At 30.0% G+C, this 23,217-nt stretch overlaps 3 protein-coding genes across 4 annotated transcripts; 2 read left to right on the forward strand and 1 right to left on the reverse strand.

Moving 5' to 3' along the window:
• Nucleotides 1–8,831: 8,831 nt before the first annotated feature.
• On the reverse strand, nt 8,832–9,437 carry LOC103483602 (ethylene-responsive transcription factor ERF096). The gene has a single exon (XM_008440315.2). It carries the CDS (start codon nt 9,372–9,374, stop codon nt 8,958–8,960), a length of 417 nt encoding a protein of 138 aa, XP_008438537.1. The 5' UTR covers nt 9,375–9,437; the 3' UTR covers nt 8,832–8,957.
• Nucleotides 9,438–16,349: 6,912 nt separating this feature from the next.
• On the forward strand, nt 16,350–17,656 carry LOC103483603 (RING-H2 finger protein ATL16). Its single transcript, XM_008440316.3, has one exon. It carries the CDS (start codon nt 16,503–16,505, stop codon nt 17,469–17,471), a length of 969 nt encoding a protein of 322 aa, XP_008438538.1. The 5' UTR covers nt 16,350–16,502; the 3' UTR covers nt 17,472–17,656.
• Nucleotides 17,657–19,407: 1,751 nt separating this feature from the next.
• On the forward strand, nt 19,408–22,577 carry LOC103483604 (electron transfer flavoprotein subunit beta, mitochondrial). Of its 2 annotated transcripts, none has more exons than XM_051086062.1 (5): nt 19,408–19,637; nt 19,707–20,029; nt 20,767–20,847; nt 21,559–21,653; nt 22,046–22,577. In XM_051086062.1, the coding sequence occupies exons 2-5, from the start codon at nt 19,772–19,774 to the stop codon at nt 22,269–22,271; spliced, it is 660 nt and encodes a 219-aa protein (XP_050942019.1). In that variant the 5' UTR covers nt 19,408–19,637; nt 19,707–19,771; the 3' UTR covers nt 22,272–22,577. The 2 variants fall into 2 exon arrangements, with proteins under 2 accessions (XP_050942019.1, XP_008438539.1); XM_008440317.3 differs by having other exon boundaries at nt 19,409–19,637; nt 19,745–20,029.
• The last annotated feature ends 640 nt before the right edge of the window (nt 22,578–23,217 follow it).

Consider the following 23,217-nt stretch of genomic DNA (forward strand, 5'->3'; position numbering starts at 1 on the left):
GAGAAAAAAAACTACATGCTAAAAAAACTTCACTTTTGGAAAAGATAACAATCACACATAAATATCTCTTTGATCCAATACAAAAGTTTTATTTCAAAATTTTTGTACCACTTTGACAATCTCAAACTTACAAATGCAAAATAAGATAGTTTAACTAGAGTTCACAGATTTCTAAACTTAAATATTTCTTTCGAAAACGGTTCTAAACCAAAGACACATGCTTTCATAGTGCTTTGGAGACGACCATTAATTTCTTGATATCTTTCAATGGAGGATGTCAACTATTCTTTTAAAATATCAGTACAAAAAACGTTTAAAAATATTTATTTAAAGTTACAAATTCATATAAATGTAATTGTAAATACATATTATATTTTATACTGTTATAGATCAAAAAAGAAAAAAGAAGTGGGTTTTGTATGTTTATTATTGTCTATATTTGATATAGGGGAAATTAAAACTTTACTGCAACGGAACACTGAAAAACAAACAAATTAAATTAAAGCCTAACTCTCATATAACACTATTTAGACAAAAACATGGACTTTTTTACTCAACTCGACTTAATAGTCTAAATTCTCGTCTTTCAAGTAATCTAGCATTTTACGTAATAATTAACAACTCAACTTAACACTCTGAAAACCGAATATTTTATGCACAAAAACGATGGAAACGAAAGCAGGTTAATAATTAGATGTAAAAGTGAATTTGGGAAATCTGGAAAATATGAATGAAGAGGAATTAAGAGAGAATATTAATAATGTGCAAGTTGGTTGAGAAGTGAGTGTTGTAATGGTGTAAGGTTACTTCCAAGATTTCATCCACAGTGTTTTATGTTCCTACATTTGTCTGGCAAATCGACATCGAATTTTCCAAAGTGAATTTTTTTTTTTTTTTTTTTTTTATTTCCTCTCTTTCAATAATATATATTAATGCACATTTTCAAAAGGTATATTGATGTGAAGCACATTCTTGAACACAAATTTCATCTCTTCTCTCTTATTTTGATTTTCAAAAGCATACACACACATCTATATATATTATATGCGATTCGTTTTGATAACGATATTCTGTTTTTAATTCTTTTCTGATATGGTTTTTATTCGGTTCTTCACTGTTTAGAATTATTTCGAATTTGGTAATAGTTTCTTGATAGTTACTTTAAGTTAATTTTTAAAATTGAGTTTTATTTTTTTAAGAAATAAAGTCATGAATCTTTTTCTGAAATCATAAGATCTCCTTGCTTTTAGAGACTATTACATTAGGGTTAGGTGGTCACAATTTAAACTTTAGAATTTCAGTAGGTTTTGTCACTTACTTTTTTCTTTTTCCGTAGGGTGAGCAAAGTTTAAACTTTAATACCCTTTATGGTTTAATTTCTTAGCTGATTGATATATTTCTCTTGCATCCCCTTTGTTGTGCTTTAATAAAATTCATTTTCCTAGAAAAGAAAGAAAAAAAAGAACTTTTAACTTATAAATTCCAATAAAATTTTAAAATTTTAATTCAATATAATCTTTACTTTAATTTTAAAATATTACATTTAGGCTTCATTATTAGACAGAAATCAAAGGGTTAATTGAGTTTTAAAACAAGATACTTTTTTTTTTTTTCTTAACGGGACAATTTGTTTTTTTAGACCAAAGGTTAATTAAGTCCTACAAAATTTGAAAATAGAAAAGTAATAAAAATAAAAATAATGATAATACAATGGGCCCCATCAAGTATCATCCTTAAATATGTTAAGTTTTAATGTCATATAAGTTGTAGTAAATGTAATTCATTAACCGTTATTAATAAAGTGTTATTAATTATTATAATTTCAATAATGTGTTATTGGTTATTAGTTTTATCTTAATAACCTAATATAATAAACTAATATCCTAAGTTGTTTGATGAGTCTTATGGAGACATACAAAAATCTATATATTCAAGATACAGCTTTAAGAGTTTATAGTATAGGGATAAGGTTGAGTACCCTATCCTCATAACACTATGGATATCACTTACTTTGTATTTGATATAAACTCAATAATCCAATGAGTTTGTGTAGATGACATACAAGTGAGAGTATTCCTGTGCAATGAGTTTGCATAGGAACGGACCATGAAATTGTGACCATTAGATGTAACTCCGTTAACTAATTAGGTTTATATTTTATTAAGATGACTTGGATAACTTAATTAATCTTAATCCTGAAGTGTATTATTTACTATTGTTCGCGAAGAATTGTTTATTTGTACATGTGAAAGTGGTCAGATAGTCGACTCAATAAGCTTATCATTTTGGGGACAAAACCAAGTGGAGAGCTAAAAACATAATCACACAAAATGAAATTCAATCATTCTCGACTTTAGAGTGAGTAGATGAGTATTCTTTTAAATGGTGTCTTTGAGACTTAAACAAAGAGCTCAACTCTCTCTATGGCACGAGAGGCCGGATTTCTGTTTATTGGTTGGACCATAAACATGTTGTTCATTAGAGGATCACTAGTATTAAAGGATCAAAACTAATTTAGAGGTAAAACAGTAATTTGACTAAACCTGGTTTTATAGACACTTATAAAGGACTAACTTACTGTTATTTGTATATATCCATCGACGCATAAATAGATTTATAGTCAGAAGAGTTCAATTGTGAGTTTTAGTGAAATGTACACACAGTTAATAAATAATATTGATTAATGTAGTTAATGAGTTTAGATAATTAATCTCATATTGTCTTAACTGATATGTATGTCCATTAAGTCCTTTTCGTAGCTCGTAAAGGATAACGAGGTTAATATACATTGATTGTAATTTGAAATGTTCAAATTTAATTACTTTTGAAATTAATATAATGTATTGTATATGTTAGGAGAGAAATTTTTATATAAATATGATTCTAATTCGGATTAAATTAAATACGAGATATTTTATTTAGTAATTAATGAATTAGAGAATTAATTAATATTTTAATTTAATTCTATTTAATTATAGTAATTAAATTAAAACTATAGGTTATGCGAGACTAGTCATTATTTAAATGAAATATTAATTAATTATCCTACATACAAGAGTTATTTAGGGATCGTGAGATGCTTTTCTGATATCTCTTACTAACATCCTCTTCTTCAGGAAGCAGGTAATGCAGAGAGTAGATGCAATTTGGATGAACTGAACTTTTTGACTCTCTTAAAAAAAGAAAAAAAAAATATCTCTTCATTCTCATTTTCAATTTTGGTTTTCTCACCAGCCATCTACCACAATCAGTTAGAGAATAGAGAGGTTTACCGGTGGTAGTGACTCAAAATCTTGACATATTATAGAATTCAAAAGACAACATTGAACGTTAGTTTCTCCTTCTCTATATTTTTATTTAAAAGACATGCTTACCCTATTAATGATTATTTTATACGGTAACTTTGTTGTGCGATAACTTTTTTTGTTTCTTGCTTTTAAAATTTTCTTCATAAGAGTGCAAACAAGCCGAAGCAATAAAAGTGAGAAAACAGTAGGAAGGTGAGTGAGAGCATGAGGGAGTGATCATGGATAGATAGACAGTTGCAACCTGTGAAAGTATTATTGTCTCTTCATTTATATTGAATTCAAGCACAAGCATGAAAAAATAACGCAACCAAAAGGTTAATTGCTTACAATATACATACACACCAGGTTTATGTTATTCACATAATTTATTCAACTCAATTGATGCCATTTTTTAAAAGCAAAAGATGAACTAAAAATAAATAATTTGAAAATTCATGAAAACCAAAATAAAAGAAAAAAGGTTTGCAGTCTGATAAAATATTAAGAAGTTCAAGAACTAAAAATTAATTAATATTTTGAAAGTGAGAGACTGTGTACGACGACCCTAAAACAACATAATCCTAAAAAATCTATACTAAGAGGCTAGTGTTGAATAATAATACACAAAACTCAAGTTCATGACCATTCTAAAGTAACTACTATACAAAATAAACAAAGATATAAGATCAGAACATAAATGATGACGTTAAAAATCATTGGAAACCATAGATCATAACCTAGAAAAAGATGTAGTTAGTGATCTTTTCCTCTATTGAGTTCCTTTAATTAGAATGGATAAACCCTCACTATATCGGTTAGGGAATAAAAAACCAAATAAAACATAGTATATGTTAGAGATCATAACGCCTTGTTTTTATTAAGTTGATATCCCAAATATAATTATTATTTGATTTGTTACCCATGGATGAATCAAGACAACCGAAGTGAAATTTAAGCCTATGACTGACATGAGAGCTTACAATGATTCTAATAAAAAGTAATAATTGTATAAGTACTTCATTCTGTCAAGTCTAAGTCAAATATAGCTATACAACTTTTTATATATTTTGTAAAATAAGGAAAAAACATCAAACTGTTTTGAAGAGTAGTTTTCAGTGTCGACGAGGAATGGTGTGTGTTTCAAAGTTTGGATGATTAGAAGCACTATATATATATATATATATATATATATATATATATATATATATATATATATATATATCTGTATGTATGTTTTATAAATGTAACATCCACTTTTGGTGTTAGCCATAGAATATAATTAATATTTTAAAAAGAAATGAATAAATCAATATATATATATATATATAAGAAAGATGCATGAATGGAGCAGTCAAAAAGCTTAGATCTGAAGTAAACCAAAATGGCAAATGAACAACAAAAAACTTAGCTTTTTTAATGCAACTGGGCGTTGACCAACACTTTCACTCTCCCACTTGGGTCTTCTCTCCTATGTGGCAGAATCTTCATTCCAACAGCGATTGCTCAAATTCTAAGAACCTAAACTTTTATTATTATTATTCTCTCTCTCTCTCTCTCTCTCTCTCTCTCTCTCTCTCTCTCTCTCTCTCTCTCACTTGTGTATTGGTTTTTCTTCTTAATTGTTTGACCCTTAACCACTATTTTATTCTTCTAGAAATTTCCAACACACTATTCTAATTATTAATTCAGTCAAATATGATGTTTACCTAATTAAACACACACACATTACACACAAAGCAATTTGTGATCCTTCAAGAATGTTACTAAATAATAATGTTGGAAGTATGCATTGGAGGAGGGAATTAAGTAATATGAAAACTAATATGTAGAATGAGCATAATTAACTACTTTTTTTTTTATTATTGCTAAGATAATTTAATCTCATTTTGATTTTTACCCAACTTTGGATGCATATTCTTTCCCATGTAATATTTTTTTTTTTTTACTTTTTTAAATTGTGGCTTGACTCTTTTGCTAAAGTCTTCATGCACCAAATTAAATTAAATTAAAAAAAAGATTAAATAACCATAAATTTTAGTTTCTGAATAAAATTAGATTTTAATTTCTTCTCTAATATTTGATATCTAGCCTTTGAAATGACAATATATCACTTCAAATATAAATGATAAATTGCAACACAGAACAAACTTAATTATGTTTAGAACTGTTGCATGTCTTTTCTTTAATTTATTTAGTGATAGATTTAATACATAACTCATGCAAACATGAAAGAAAAAAAAAACTCTTACAAAATGTATAAACATGGTTAAATTGTAAATTTAATTCTAAACTTTTAAAAGTGCATTAGATAATCATACACTTTTACAAAAGAGGAGTAATCCATTTTCAACGTGAAATTCTCAACCATAATTATTTTTTAAACTTTCAAATTTATTGAATTTCAAATTTGCGTGTCTAACTAGGTATTGACATATATATTCCACATTATTTTCTAAACAATAGTATACAGTTACAGGATGCAAACGAAAGTTTATAGTTGATTAGATATAAATACAAAATCTGGATGCATGAGTTGGAGAAGCAAATAGAGGAGTAGAAGAGAGTATGTGAGCATCGGAGTATCCATGACAAAGGTATTAGGATAGAGGTCCTTCTCTATCGATCCATATCACTATTTATGATGGTCGTTAGCATTCGAGTGGCGGCGACTTTTGGCTCATTCTCATTGACTTGTAATGTAATACTAAATCCAAAAATATATTCAACCAAACAGGAATGCCAAAAATTACATGGGAAAATTCTGGAATGATTAACCGAAACAAAGTTGGAAAAAAAATTTGTAATTAATATATGGTAGCACCAAAATACTTTATGTAACACTCATCTTCAATTATTCAGCATTATATACATGGATGGATAATTATAAAAGTGACAATACATAATTTTAAAAGGTACACACTTAGCTTGGATTCTCTAAATTAAATTAGAAGCAAAATTATGAATGAGAGTATCATTTACAATATGATTGCGTCTCTATATTAATTAGATGGCGAACCCATCACTTTTGTGTATATTGAATAAGTTTGATATACCAAATATTTGAAGGCAAAACCACTAATATATATGTAGTGAATACATGAAGTACTATATATGGTGAAATACAACTAGCTAAACTAACTAGTATATATCGAAAAATGTAAAGAAAATCGCAAATGTTAATAGGTTAAGAAAAAGGTCAATCTAAATAGTGTGTATATACTACCCATTCGAAGCTAGATTAAAGAAAATGGTAAAATCAGGTAACCCCATCTCAATTTAGTTATTAAAGATAGCAGACTAAATTGTCAAATATTGAAAAGTTAAAAAGTTCAATAACTAAAACCTTGGTTCATCAATCCATTGGATGTTTAGCTATATCAATTAACCTTATTGTCAATGATATATAATTAAAAGGTAAATTGGTGATTCAATATGGCACCCTGTAATATTGATTTTTACTTGATAAATTGGTGATTTTAAGACTTATAAATTCTCATTTCACCTTTAAAAAAACTAAGCAAAGGTTTGGAAATAAAAAATAAAAAATAAAAAATAAAAATAGTTCTCTAAAACTTAATTTTTTTTTTCTCTTCTCCATATTCATTAAGAATTAAGTTCTTTTACTAAAAACTTAAATTTCAAAAGAAGAAGTTAGTAGTCAAATACTTTACCAAATATGGCTCAAAATTGTAATATTTAATAAAGTTTTATTAATCTATTTATTTTTGTCGTGATAGACATTGTTACATAATTATTTGCCTAAACATCATTAACACCGAGACTTAAATGTTTTCCTTTTCTAAAAAAAAGTTTAAAGAAAACAAAGGAAGAGAAAAGACAAAACCCTAAAAAGTAAAAGATAAATAAATAAATAAATAATTGTAGTGATTAGGGAAAATTAGGTTCCAAAATCAGAGTAATTTAAAAAATATTAATTTTGAATTAAACTGAGCTTAATCCTTAATTTTGTAAAATAATAATTGGTGTTACCTTTGATTACGTAAGGAGGAGGTCAGCGGTTTAGGTGACTGGACACATATTAATGAAGGGATTGAATATTAAATGTGTGCGACAAATAGTTGGTTGAAATTTTTGTTAAGGATGACACCTCATCATTTCTGTCTAATGGGTTTTCTCTGTTCATATAAAATTTATAATCACAAAACTTATTCCTACATTTCAGCGACTTAGATTTACTTATTATTATTCATATATATATATATATATATATATATTACTAATTCATAACATGTCTATGTGTATGAAACTTTGTGACTTCATTTAACTACATAAAGAAAAAAAAAAAAGAAAAAAAAGTAAATAATTAACATTTTTCTATATATATCTATATCATTGAATATTGATGCTTCATAATCGTAGTCGACATCAGATCCATACTTAGAGTTGTACTAATTCAATCTGAATGGTTGTCATGTGACAATTTATATTATTGTTTGTTTAAACATATCTCTACTGTTAGTTCATGATTTTTTATATTTATGGTCTATATGTCACGCTCATATATATAAAAAGATATATCACTTAAACTCGTATAATTGTAATTGATAAATGATGTTGCATGTTTGTCTAAATATGTTAAATTTCTACCTTTAAGTCGTGATGTTTCATATTTATGTTCCAAAACATCATAACAAAATACATATACACAACGTTTTCTTCTATAACCATCTCAACGGGAATAGTTGAAAACAAATAATAGAAATTATGTAAAATTTGAAAGACAAAGTGAAAATATAATCTTTTTTTCGCTTATAGCTTTACTTACTTACATGAATTAACAATCTTACATGAATCAATAATCATTGGTGTATGATTAACTTTTTTTTTTCTCGAAATATTTGGTATAATAGGCTTAATTGAGTAGAATTGATTATTCATTGTGCTTCGTTTGACTATTGTTGGGGACAATTTCATACATGCAAAATATTATTATTGGAGTGGTCAACATCATGCAAAATATATACGTACCAAATAATCATTATATCTTCATAAATTACTTTCTTTGATAAATAATTTTTTAAAAAAAGTTCATTAATTAAGCAGATATGGTGCAAGTAAGACACTCCCCATGATTATGCTGTTAAAAAAATTATTTGTTCCACGTTTCATTTTTATTAATTAAAAATAAAATAAAGCAAACGTTTTATTTTAATCGTTATGAAATTTAGGATTAATTTAGTTAAAAACATCTTTCAATTGATATCGATGTATGCTTAAAAATTAAAAAGGTTTATGTTTCAAATTTTTTTATTTGTATCTGATTAATTTAACATTTTGATAATCAAATATTCTCTTATAATAATGATTAGAAGTACCTTATAAAAGAATTATTTGAGTGAGATTTTTTAGTGGGTTTAGAGATTAGATTTTCAAATTTTAAGAAAAAATTTAGTCGTGAGAGTTTGATCAAGAACAAGAGATTGCATTTCTCTTACCTGCTAAGAAAAAGGCTTACAATAATTTATATGACATTCTGAGAAATAAAAAAGAAAATGAGAGACATATATAAATGGCAAGAAATGATTATGCCATTACAAAAGAAAAGAAAGGTTTAAAAAGGGCTAAATAGAATATAGCCCTATTTGATGATAGTGACTCTTCTGTTACCCTTTTATATCTTTTTTTTGGGCAGCAACTTGTTCAAGAGTTTTAGCTTCTCTTATCACTTTCTTCTCCATAGTCAAGAAGATCTTCAAGCACTTTATCATCCAAATACTCAAATTCAATCACTTCATTTTGCCGCATTGACATTGAAGAAGAAGATGACGACCCACTCGAATAATAAGCTCCACCGCCACCAGAGCTGGTAAGCGGATATTCATTAGGAAAATTCAAAATGGCCAAATGACCCCTCATGTTGTAAGCTGCTCGATCGTAAGCTCGTGCTGCTTCTTCAGCCGTGTTGAAAGTACCTAACCATATCCGTACTCCTTGCCTTCTAGAGTCTCGTATTTCAGCTGCGAATTTTCCCCATGGCCGACGTCGTACTCCCCGGTAGCAAATCTCTCTGCTGCCTCCGGCCAAGTCATCCCCATGACCTCTTCCACGACCACCACTCTCATCCATGGAGGTTTTTAATTATGTGTTTAAAATGAATGGGGTTTTTTTTTTAAAGAAAGGATGTTTTAGTTTTAGTTTTGCATGGGATGTATTATGAAACTTACATGGCTTCGTATATATAGACGTGGTTATTTTGGTTCGACTGGATTTGTCAAAAAAGATTGGCCAATAGAAGCTAAAAAACCCACGTGGATTATGGTTTACAAAAATTTCTTAAAAGGTCAATATCATGAAGAAATTATTGAAATATATAATTAAAAATTAGGAATTGAAATTCATCCAACCAAACTATGTACTTTTTGGAACATCATCACTTACCTCATTTAAAATTTTCGAACTAATAAAACCTCCCTCCTCCACTCAATTTCATCTAAATAAAACTTGATTATAATTCATAACGCTAATATGAAAATTTGACTATGGGTTTTATTTGGGTTAGAATTGATCTTTTTTTTTTTTTTTTTTTGGGGGGGGGGGGGGGAATGAAATTGAATTTTGATATTATGAATATATACAAAAGAGCTCAATTATTATTATGTCCACAATCTGCATGAAAGCAATGGATTTACAGTCCAATGAATGTGGATGTATTTGTTGAAGGTGGAGGTGGCTAACAATGCTTTCTAGGGTTTTCTCTTTTTATGTTAAATTAATGCTTCAATCTCATGCCAATAAAAATTAAAAATGGTGGCTTTCTCTCTAATCTCATGTCGCATCAACATTTACCCTTTGCCACTGAATATAATATAATCTCTTTATATAACTTTAACTATATATTACTACTTCATACATATATATATATATACAACAAATTGAAAGAACTTTTCTTTTTCTTTTTGAAGATGATAATGGTTGGTCCATTGTAACTACAAAAAGAAAAACCCAAGAGAATACAAAAATGGGAAAAGAATTAGATGTAGCGTGTGTAGAGAAAGTCAAAAATTTGAATTTGCAGAGCTCTCAAATTCAAATCATGACAATAGCAACAAATTAATGGAATTGTGGAGCCAAAAACAAGTTTGTAAAGACGTCGAGAAGACGACGTCTAGATGTTGAACTAGAACATTCTGATGTTGTTGCAAATGCATTAAAAAGACACTTTCTACATTTGTAGCATTGAGACGACTATGGGATGTGCAACATCTCAACGCTAAACCTTGATAAATCGAAAGAAATTTTTTATTCACAACAAACGTTATAGAAAAGTGTAAATCATTATATTATGGAATAGGCAAATTAAAGAAAATAGAAAAACATGGAAGAGTAAGATATTGACATACAAATTTACATGATTTGCTAACAGCATGACAGTTACACATCCACTAGACAAAAAAAGAACAATTTTATTAGAGAGAAAAGCTCAGAATATATAGAAAATAGAGATATCTCTAGAGTTAGAGACTTGATATAGTTGACTTCTCTAAACAGTAGGATAAAAATGGTAGATGCAAATATGACAAATACGTGAATAACTTAGCTTTCGAAGGCAACATAACACCCTTTAATCCCCACAAAAAAGCGTGTCACTTCTAACTCAACTTGTTGACCTAACAGTAAAACCCCGTATACTTAATCATTAGAAGCTCCAAATAATGGATTCAATGCATTCGTCCAATAATTATCTTAGCTTCTTAATATTGAAAGACGTTTATAAGACTGCGGTTCCTACCTCTCTATCTCTGTTTGTTATTTTAATGGAAGGAGTGGGGAAAGAAATACAATGTAATGAGAGATAGTTGGTTTATCGAGGGTTCTTTTATGAGTATTATCCTACTTGATATGCTTTAAAACTTAGAAGTAAGGGTAGTCCTTTGTTGTCATTTGGTATGAAATTTTTTATATTATAGTAGAACCTACATATGATTATTACATAAAATTAGATGTAAATCGGAATTTGATTAGTAGAAGGAGTACAAATTATGATATTAACTTTTTATAATGATTGTGTAGTGGTGATTTGCTTCGACAATAGAAGAAGAAATGGTTAGGTTGTATTCAAATGATTGCTCAAATATTGTGTAGAGATTATTTGAATTCGCCAACAAGAAGTGCATACCGTTGAGAATGGTTGAATTAATATGGGAGTGGGATTCTTAAAAATAATGTTTCAAACCGACAAAGTTTGGCTATATTGATGAAGAAAAAAAAAAAGACATTCCCATTACGAGAACGACATGTTTGGCCAAAACAGTCTTTTTAAACCGCAAGCAAACCAAATAGAAAAAGAGAGATGTCGAAAAACTTAAAACGACAAACAAATACTTCATGTTCTAGAAAGAAATAGCTAGGGAGGTGGAAACGACGTGTCGTTTGAAATTCGTTTGGGCATTTGACAAAGTAAAGGCCCATGAGCTCCATAAGAGATCATGGGCCGTTAGTTGGCAGGATTGACCGACTGCCTTTTCCTTTTTCTTTTTAACTTTTTTAGTAATTAGAATTATAAACTATGTGCTAAAGCGACCAATCGGAATTTCTTTTGACCAGGTCAAAGGCGTTGACTGGGTTTGCCCAGTTTGATCCTCTCCCACTAAAGATTTGAGAACGTGGCAGCACGTGGCCCCCCTGCCAACTCCCATGTTTCAAGCTTTCATTGCCACGTCACGTGCTTCAAGGTTGCACTAACAAAATCCCATACCATAAATTTTTTGACCAACAATAGACTTCGTTCCGTTTTTAAAAAACATGTTGAGGGTACAAACACTAAATTAAGATATTATAAATTCTTTTATTTTAGTTTCCAATGCTTTTTATTTTTTTTTTATTTTAAAATGTTTTAATATGATGATATTCTAGTTGTTGTACTTGAAGAAATAAAAAGATGTATTTTTAAATGTTTAGTTCATTTGAATTCATATGGGAATTTGTAGTGATATTATTAGTTTTTTTTAAATTAAAAAAAAAAAAAAAAAAAAAAAAAAAAAGATACAAAAATGAGAACAGAAATTGATCCAAGGATCACGTGATGCTGACGATAACAGTAAACGGGCATGTGTTATTATTAGACATTGGGTCCGTTATTTATGGAAATGGGATGAAACCAAAAATATAATTAATAAATAGAGATATAAAAATACTATTTGAATTTTGAAGTGAAGTGGAAATATTTATATATGGAATAATAAATTATAGAATGTAATAAAATTCCATTCAAAGAGCTGTGATGTTCTATCTTTCTTTTTTTACCAAGCCATGCAGCCACCCCCCACGTTTCATTTTACCAAATTATTTTCTTTCTTTTTCTTTTTCTTTTTCTCCATCTTTCATATATAATTTTGTTTTACTTTTATTTTTACTTCTACCATCTCTTAGCTTTAGAGGTCTGGTCTGTCTTAGTTGTGCAATGTTTGGCAATCATAATTGGATTGAAACAGTGTTTTCAGAAAAAAGAGGGCCAACTATTCTCAAATATAAAGACAAAGTTGGTATTTCAATAACAAAATGAAACGAGAGGGCTAACTATTCTCAAATATAAAGACAAAAGTTAATTTCAACATTTGGCCAGAATGCAATAACTATCCTATATTCATATTAACTTCTAAATTATATTTTTGGGCATTGATTATTGAGGTCTAACAAATATTCTAACAATTATTTTCATTCGGTTAACAATAGCCACAAAATTTAACACATGACAGCCAATTAATTAAGGCATAGTTCAAACAAGAATCTAGACTACAAGTGAAATTTAATTAAAGTTGCCAAAATTTAAGTACGTGTAGTTATTGTTATTTAATAGGATTAAAATTAGGGCGGAAAATAAAGGAAGAATGGGAAGTGGGAAGGCGGGAGAACACGTAATTTGACATTAAATGAATGTCTTTGAAAGCGTCAACACACGAGCATGGACATTGACTCATCTTGTCTTCTCTTTTTGCCTTTTTTTTTCTTTTACTTTCCCATCTCCAAAATCCAAACTTCTAATTTTATCATATCATCAAAAAATATCTTCACTTAAATTTTATATGTTACGTACGAGGTTTGCTATTTTTTTTTTTTCTTCTTCCCTTCCTCCTAAACGGGTCTTTCTCCATTTTATTTCTATTTCTAGCTGCTGAGGTATCCAAGTTGTTCATCTCCTAACTTTTAGACTGATTTATTCAAGTCTTCATCTCTCCATTTCATATCTCACAATTTTACACACATGCATTCATTACCAGATTTCCATTATACAACTTAAATAGACTTTTTTCGCTTTCTAATCATCTTCTTTTAAATTTGTATTTGTTTTCTTACACGTTCATTACCATAATTTTTATCTTCATATCTAATTAAGTACTTGAGTTATAAGTTCTAAAAAACCAAATATCACTTTTTTAAAGGTTCATTTTGTTTCTTAAAACAACCCTAAAATGTTGGTAATATATATATATATATATATATATATATATATATATAGTTACCAAATAAATTTTTAATTATTACACATAATCGAAATTCACAACAAGTAAGTTTGACAACAAAAAAAAAAAAAAAAAGGAGATCAGGAGATAGGGGCTAAATTATCTACATGGATAAAGTTTGTGAATTAAATTTTAAAAAATAAAAGTGCATAGATTAAATTATAAATTAAAGTTTGGAAACTATATACTGTTGTCGAAAAGTTTGGTGTTTTGTAAATTTTTTGCCTAAGGTTAGGTTGACTGCTAGAAAAATATAACAGAAAATTAGTGCCCATAGATCAGCAATTCTATAAATAGCTAAACATGTTTGATAAAATATAAACATATATACAGTTCAAATTTTTAAATTTCCACTGGTCGAAACGTAAAACATTATAATTAACTTATTTAAGGAAGGTAAAGTTGACAATATAAACTTGGGCAATTCTTCTCAATTGTAATTTTTTTTATAATAAAAACATTATCACGTCATCACGATTGATTCTATTACAATTTGGGGAGTGAATTATGAATTATATAATTTTTTTTTTCAATTAGGTTCGAAATGAGTTTCTGAGCTTGACATTGGTAGTAAGTTAATATATTTTTGTTTAGAATTAAAAATATACAAATCAATCTATTGAGCAATACTTAATTTAACTAATCTCGATATCTTATTGAATTGTTAATGATGTTTATATTTTAAACGTTAACACGATGTATTATAATGTTATATTGAATCATTTTTGATATCATGCAATAATTCAACTAAATACGTGTTTCATGCATAATTATTACTAAATAGAAAATAGAATGGAGAGTAAAAAAAAAAAAAGGAAATGATTGAAATCTCCTAAATTTGGGTTAATTTAGATCACGGAATTATACTTTTTATAATTAGAATCTCAAATATGTTAAAAGTTAAAACTTTGGTCCAAATATATTTGATAAATTCAAATACTCTCTAACATATTTGAGCTTAATAGACTTAAAACTGTTGATTTGGTGAAGTAGAATCAGGAAATAATTTGCAAAAGTTTTTAAAAAGTAATTTTGATTAAGAAAAGATGAGAAGGCAAATTATTGATTTTAATCCCATGTGCTAAATCATTATGAAATTATGTTTAGTGATAAAAAGAAGTTATAAAAGGTATAATAATATGAAAGCGTGTGTGTTTTTAAGAGAGTTGATGATGGAATTTGAGCCAATTTCGGGCGTTGATTGGTGATTGATAACAAACTAATAATAATAGTAGTAATGGTAAATAAATAAATAAAGGAGTGGTTTGAGCCAATGTGGCAACGAGTGACTTATTATAACCATATGTTATTATAGCTAGGTGCTAATAGTTTGTACTTGTGGTGTAGATTATTTTAGTTTGATTTATAATAGTACGTGTTTGTGATTTATATTTTTCTTTTTTCAATCCTTAACAAAAATCTAAAATATTTTATCATAAATCCAAATATTTGATATATCTCATAAATGTATACCATGCCTACATCAAGGTTATACTATGTATAAGCGGTGCATCAAATATATATAATGTATTTATCGTGGGTTGAGTTTCTTTCTTTTTGTAATTTTTTTGCTAAAGTAAATAAATCTATGATATGGACCTAATTTTTAAATTTATTTTTGTAGACATGTAAGAAGCTCTAAAAATAATATAAATTGTATTAATCTTTTAAAAAAATTACATAAATTATTATCAAACTAATAAATAGCCATAAGGACATTTGGGGAACATGACATAAATTTAAGACATTTTCAAACAGAAATCCTTCAAAAATAAACACAATAATCAAAATATTATATCTTCAAATATATTTCTACAAAACAAATATGATAATTTAAGAATGTCAGATATTATAATGTCAAATATCTATGCATCGAACATCTAAGATTTTGATCATCTAACTTTAAAAAAAAAAAAAAAAATTGTCCCCACATATTGTTATTCTCATCCAAGTATAAAAGTTCCCTTCAAATACAAATGTCCGATGACAATTACATTATACAGTAATTAGACTAATGGTTAATTATAAATGCAAATATAGTACGTCGGTAAATGCCATTAATATCCATTCATCTATTCATTATGTCAAAAGTCACTAAGTAGTTTCTTTTTTTTAATTTTCCATAGTAATTACTATCACACAGAAAGAAAAATAAAATCTTCATTTACCTCCATTACAAAAGCACTTTTTAAAAGCTGTATCAATCACATTTATATTCCAAAGTGTAAACCATACAAATTTTTTTAAAAAATTATTGTTTTTCTATAAGAAGTAAAAAGGAAATTTTTTTTAGTAGGATAGAGATGAAACCTTCTACCTTCGAAAATATGGCATTCCAATTGTTGATAGGTTGTGGAAAGCAAAAAAAGAAAAAAGAAAAGTTGAACTGAGAAGGTACTAGAAGTTGGATAACCAAACTTCAAGGTTAACCATATTTTACTATTCTAAAGAACTGTCATTGAGAAAGGATGAAAAAAGAAAACTCACCAACTACAAAGTACTGTCACACTCACACTGAGTCTCCAGTCCCCTCTCTTATTTTTAAAACCCCAATTTCCAGCTCATTTCCACTGATCTCTTTCCCATTTTTCTCCAAACCAAACCTCATTTATTCCCACCACCTAGGTTTTGCTTTTTGTTCCATTTCTCTCCCCCATTTTTGGATTTTTGTTTTTACCCTTCTCCTTCCATTTCAAGATCTATCCTCCTTCGTCCCCCAAACTCCTTCCTTTCCATGGATTTCTTCACCAAAATCAAAACTTCCCAACATATTCCTCCATTCCCACCTCCAAATCCTTCCCATTCCAGCTTCCCCATTATCGCCATTGCCATTATTGGAATTCTCGTCACTGCTTTTTTGCTTCTCAGCTACTATGTCTTCGTCATCAACTGTTGCCTCAACTGGCACCGCTTCGATCTCATCCGCCGTCTCTCCCCTTCCTCCACCCGCCGTCTCCCTTCCCCCACTGCCTACTCTCCGGCCTTCGAGACTCGGGGTCTTGACGAATCGGTGATTAGATCAATCCCTTTGCTGCATTACAAGAAATCAATGCCCAATGAAAAAACCTTATCTGAATGCGCTGTTTGTTTGAGTGAATTTGAAGAAGATGAGACTGTTCGAATTATTCCCATTTGTTCACATCTATTCCACATCGACTGTATCGACATTTGGCTGCAAAATAATCCCAATTGCCCACTTTGTCGAACCAGCATTTCTAGCTCTGTTCTGTTTCATCGATTTCCTCTTCCGAGCTCCTCGCCGGAGGATCCAATCGGTGCTGGAGGTGAAAGGGACTTCGTAGTGATTGAATTGGGTGGAATTAGAAATGACCCATCTGGCCAATTTTCACAAGAGCGGGCGAATTCAAGGGAATTGCCGGCGGTGAAATTGGAACAGGGGAAAAAATGGCAGAAACTTCAGAAAGTGACGAGTTTAGGGGATGAGTGGATTGACACTAGAGAGAAAGATGAGCAATTTTTTATTCAACCCATTAGACGGTCGGTTTCTATGGACTCGTCGGCGGAACGGCAGATGTATCTAGCGGTGCAGGCGGCGCTGCAGCAGAGCCGGCGTGGGAGTGAGGTTAGTCCTGGCGGCGATGGGTGTAATGGGAGAGGGAGAAGATCTCTATTCTCTTTCGGAAATGGTAGAAGTTGTAGAAGTTCTGTTCAAGTTCAACCTGTTCGTTTGGAAGAGAATTAAGAGTTAGAAAAATTGATTTTTGTTGTCATTGATTTAAAGATACAAAGTGTTAGCATTTTCTGAGAGAAATTCAATCAAAAGATTGATAACTTTTTTTTTTTAATGTATTTTTTAATTGATTTTTCTCGAAACCAGTCATAATTGTCAAAAGCTTAAGTTATGAATGTGGTATATAGTTATGAATATGATATATGTTAGTATGACATTATTTACTTATAAGTATTCTTAAAAAGTTAGGAGAAAAGTAGGTCAATATTTTAAATTTGTGTAGGCATATGGATAACAATTATTTTGTAGTGATTAAAATATCTAAAAAGTAGAATTTGATCTCTATAATCAAGTTTGTTGGATGTGGATTATGCCTACTTTGCAAGTCCCTATGATTAGGAAAAACATGAATTGGTTATCAACCTTTGTATGTCTCTTATCTTGTTTTGCTATTTTGGGGAACAACACTTCCATCTCTCTTTCTATATTGTAATGTGTAATGGAAAAGTTTAATTGGTCCATATAGTCTTATCACTAGGCATTGCATAGGGGCATAGTCGTAAAATTGTTAAAAGGTTTTATTGTCTATATTTGGCAATCAAAGTTCAAAAGATTTTTTTGCCTTCTCTGGTAAGAAAAGTAAGCCCAAAATAGTTCTTTAATTGAACCCTTGATACTTTATAGACATTCAATCAATATGAAATGTAATTGTGACAAATATCATTTAAAAGAAAATTAAAGCACATACTAAACATGATTTATATTAATTCTTATGTCATATAGACACTCTTTCCCTTTCCCCTCTCCCTCCTCCAAAAGGAAGAAAAAAATGTATGTTGTATCATTCCCTTTTTTCTTTTTATTTGGAAAGATCTTAAGCTCAAGCGAAAAACAAACCCAACTCATCGAATATATTGTTTGTATTATCAACTTTAAAGTTAGTCTTTTAATTTTCCTACCTAACACGTAATGGAAAAGATCTTTTAAGTCCAAATGTTTAGCGATATTTTACAAATAAATGGACAATAATTTTATTGGAAACTTTTTATCATAGATGTTCAACTATTTTTTTCTCCTAACACAAAATTAAAATTAAGATCAATACACATCATATGATATAATTCAAATCTTCTATGCTTAAAAATCACTTTTTTTCATGGCTTTTAAGTTTTGAGAGTGTTTTGGTCATGAAAAATGTTTAATTTAGAAATCTTACCTAAGAACCGAGGAACGGGCCGCTATTAGCCCACTAAGGAACGATCCAAATTCCTTCGTTTTCAGTTCGGCCCAAACGATTCACTTGTTTGTTTTTATTACGTGAATATTGTTATTATTTAAATAGTTTCTTTTTCAAATGAACTTTTACAATACAATATTGAAAATTTAATGAAAACATATCGACTAATGTTTAGTACTTGCTACTTTAAGTATGCAATCTAAAACGAAATTAATTCAAGATAATACTGACCTAATAATGTTATGAGATAATAAAAATTAACATAACTGAAATTTCTCTTATCGAATTATAAATATACTTCTTTAAATTTTTAAAATGTTAATTAGACTCATAAATGGAAGTCGTCGATAATAGATGGAATATGTTCTATGTATTTGATAAAAGTGTTGATAGAAGGAGCGATAGAGAAAATATTTGAAAAAAATATAGTTTAGAATTTTTTTTACATGTTAGAATGAATTTAATTTATCTCGTAAAAGTGAAACTTTGAATCTCCGAATATCTACTGTGGTATTTAAAAAAAATTATTTTAATTATTACTGCGATGTTTTGAAATCGATCAAATAATTTTTTTGTTTAAATTTCATCTTGTCCTTAAAACTTTTTATAAAAAAATGGTTTAGATGTTTTGATGAAGGCCAAAATTGATATGATTTTTCACAAAATATTTAGACAAGAGAAGGAATGAAAAGAAACAAAAAGAATAGAGAGATTGCTTGCGCAAATTAAAGATTAATGCCGTTTTGTTTGCTTTACTTTACAAAGAGAGACTTGAGCAGCTTGTTCTCTTCCTCTACAGCCTGCGTGCCAATCTCGAACTACCCACCAAAAGGCAACAACCATTCTTAGCAATACACAATACCACGATCAAGATGAAGATCATGGTCGCCATTAAGCGAGTCGTCGATTACGCCGTCAAAATCCGTGTTAAACCGGACAGAGTAAGATCCCAACTCATAAATTCTTCGTTACTTTCGAAATTTTCATGTTGTTTGATTCATTTTTGGTAGAAGACGACTCACCCCTTTTCTGAAAACTGCAAAATTAGACGGGGGTTGAGACCCAGAACGTCAAAATGTCGATGAACCCCTTTTGCGAGATTGCAATCGAGGAAGCTCTGCGAATCAAGGAGGCTGGCTTGGCCTCTGAGGTTGTAGCAGTCAGCATGGGCCCAGTTCAGTGCGTCGACACTCTCAGGACGGGCCTTGCGATGGGCGCTGACAGGGGCATTCATGTGGAAGCCACTGCACCCCTTTATCCTCTATCTGTTGCTAAGATTTTGAAGGCCCTTGTTGAGGTTGAGAAGCCTGGCCTTCTTTTACTAGGGAAACAGGTTTGCTTTTATCCATCTTTTGATTTGTGAACTAATTTTTACTGATGGCAGATTGAATTGAATTTTGAGTACATTAGTTGTTCTGTTGTTGTTGATTGGGATTTTTATGATAATTTTGGGGATCTTGAATTATGCCCACAATAATAATTGAACCTTTACTTCTCGTATTGGGGTTTTGATTTCTGTTGTACATTTCCTGGTGGTGATTGATACGAGGCTGAGTTTTGTATCATGTTCTAGAATAGTTTGTTTTGATTAAGATGGAAAGCATGGTACATTGCAAAAAATGTCACATTGGTTGACAAACCCAGGAACTGTTGGCATTTTTTCGAGCCTATGTGGTTTTCATCTTTTGGCGAAGTTTCTTCAGCCTTAACATAAAAACGAATACCAAATTCAGTTGTGATGTGAACATAGTACTATTAGTTAGAAATAGGAAATACTTTTTGTATGGAATCTTTTGGATAGAATTCGATAGTAAACTATTCAGAGTTTGTTTCAAAATATACGATATCATAGTCTTGTAGAAATATAGGGGGCCTCGTTATCCTAAAATCTGTTTGCTTGGACCATTTACATGATGGGTTGTGACATGATGTTGGGGAATATGTCGTTGGAATTTGGGATTGTGGGGTTTGGTAGTTCTTCTGTATGTTGTTATCCATTTTCATCTTTCTTTAACTGCAATATCTAACGTTAAAGGAGACGTATTGTCCAATCTGACTCTGGGCTTGCAGGCTATTGATGATGATTGTAATCAAACGGGGCAGATGGTTGCAGGTCTTCTGAACTGGCCTCAAGGGACTTTTGCTTCGAAGGTTAGCTTCTCAAGCATATACATTTTCCAATTTAGGGAACAACTTAGAAGGAAAAGTGAAAAACTAACATGGCATAAGAGCTAGCATGATACGTATATTACAATAATAACTATACTTTGTCGAGTACTTTTAGATGCTAGCTCCAACATCCACTGCTTATTTCATTAAGTACTTTGAGGCAGATTCTCAATTTATTCAATATCTTTCCTGTAGTAGTAGTCAACATCCACTGCTTATTTAGATGCTAGCTCCAACATCCACTGCTGGTCCTTCTCTTGTTAGTTTATTTTGAGCAGCTACTAAGAAACTTTTAAGAAACTAACGGATATGGATCACCATGGGTTGGGATTGACTCATTTGGAGATTCAGGTACGTGGTGAATTCAAACCAGTTTGCTTAACTATATAATCTGTTGGGATTTATTTCTGCCAAATGTATTAGGAATCAGGATTAGGAAGTTGTGTTGGACTAGACGGTATATGTTGTCTCTCCTCAAAATTGTTTTAAGCTCTATTCGACTCCCGGCACATATTATCTGTGTATTTATTATTTATAATTATAACCTCTCTTAGATTTTGCAAACAAGTATCAGTAGGATATGAGAATGATAATCTGCTTGATTATCTTCTCTCCGTTCTATATTTGCTAGAGATCACTTTGCCTACTGTATGGAGAAAATGTTTATATGACACTGATCCGCGTTTCCAGTAGGTTGTGATAGACAAGGAGAAGCAGGAAGTGACAGTAGACAGAGAAGTGGATGGTGGTCTCGAGACTCTTTGTTTGGACTTACCGGCCGTAATCACGTTAGTTTCTTGCATTTACCCAATAGCTTTACCTTTTATAGACCTGTATAGGTCCAACTTGATAATTTGAAACGTTGATATTTTATGATCAGATTTTCTTCTCCTCGAGCTCGAAAATGGCTTGAAATATTGATCCAGAAAACTGTTAACTATTTGCATCTTCAATGTAAATTTAACAGTTTTTCAAGGATGTATGCAAATTTTAACAACCAGAACAAAAAAAAAAAAAAAAAAAAAAAAAAAAGAAGAAGAAGAAGAAGATCTCATCCTTTAGAAGTCCAGTGATCTTTCATGTTGAGTTTTATAGAGAGTTGACGGAACTTGTTGCCTATGAAACTCCATAGCTGTCAATATCTTGAATCAAGGAACTCATTGTTTTTGGTTGTATGCAGAACTGATTTGAGACTGAATCAACCGAGGTATGCTACGCTCCCGAACATAATGAAAGCGAAGTCAAAACCCATAAAGAAGTTCACTCCACAGAAATTAAATGTGAATGTGAAGCCTGATTTAGAGGTCGTTGAAGTGACGGAACCTCCGAAAAGAAAAGCGGGTATCTTATTGTCATCTGTTGATGAACTGATTGACAAACTAAAAAATGAAGCCCATGTCATTTGATCATTTGATCTCTCCCCTTTTCTAATCCCATTTACGTATTCAGGAATGCAAATAAATACAGTATGAAAATCATAATTCAAGTTGAATAACATGATGTCTGTATCCCCTCATCCCTTAGCCAATGAATTTCCTTGTTCCGATTCTTAGATTGAAATTTGGTTTGCTTTTGCTACTAATTGCTAGAACAGTGTGGGACTGTAATAGCAAATAGTCTCTTGGGTTGGGTTGTGATGAGTAAGAAATATGAAAATTATTATTAAAAAATTGTGGAAAAAAAAAAACCAAGCCTAAACTTTTTATCTTCAAGATTTTATTTATTTTAGTTCAAATACTTTTCCCCTTTAATGTTCTATAAAAAAATGTTGATGGTTGAATGTTTACCATTTTTTTTTTTTGGATAATGGATGTGATGTCTATCTTATCCTATGATATTCAATCTCATTAGAATAGTCGGGAATGTTTAAACTTAAAGATAGGTTCTTAGTTACCATATTTATTTCACTCATAAAATCACATGGGAAAATGACATTATTTATTGAAAGTGGCGACTTTATTTATTTCTTTACGGCCAAAACAACCACCAACTCTTATCCATCCAACTTACATTTTTTCTTTTCTTTTTGTCTATTTTATTTATTATTTGTTTTTTTAGTACAAGCCAAGATTATTGTATCACTATAAATATAGTTAATATTATCATATATTTAAATAATTTATCTACAATCAGATTTTCTACTATAAATCACATTATAGTTAAGTTTACAAGTCCATGAGTATCATCAACGCTTCATATTCTTCACAATTATGCCAACAACGAGAGATCAAACCATCATATTTGAGATATGATCAAAATTCTTATCCACTTAACTATTCATATAAGACTTTCATGAATCTTTCTACTTATTAGTCCATGTGGAGTTTGGTTATGGTTTATAAAAAGTTAATT

This window comes from Cucumis melo, chromosome 6 (assembly GCF_025177605.1).
Source record: "Cucumis melo cultivar AY chromosome 6, USDA_Cmelo_AY_1.0, whole genome shotgun sequence".
NCBI classification, from domain to species: domain Eukaryota; kingdom Viridiplantae; phylum Streptophyta; class Magnoliopsida; order Cucurbitales; family Cucurbitaceae; genus Cucumis; species Cucumis melo.

Bases quoted from the DNA above. Each gene is read 5' to 3' on its own strand.
- LOC103483602 (XM_008440315.2), bottom strand. From the start codon at position 9,374: ATGGATGAGAGTGGTGGTCGTGGAAGAGGTCATGGGGATGACTTGGCC.
- LOC103483603 (XM_008440316.3), top strand. From the start codon at position 16,503: ATGGATTTCTTCACCAAAATCAAAACTTCCCAACATATTCCTCCATTC.
- LOC103483604 (XM_008440317.3), top strand. From the start codon at position 19,569: ATGAAGATCATGGTCGCCATTAAGCGAGTCGTCGATTACGCCGTCAAA. The intron at 20,848-21,558 runs GTTAGCTTCTCA...CGTTTCCAGTAG, and splicing joins AAGGGACTTTTGCTTCGAAG to GTTGTGATAGACAAGGAGAA. The intron at 21,654-22,045 runs GTTAGTTTCTTG...GGTTGTATGCAG, and splicing joins GACTTACCGGCCGTAATCAC to AACTGATTTGAGACTGAATC.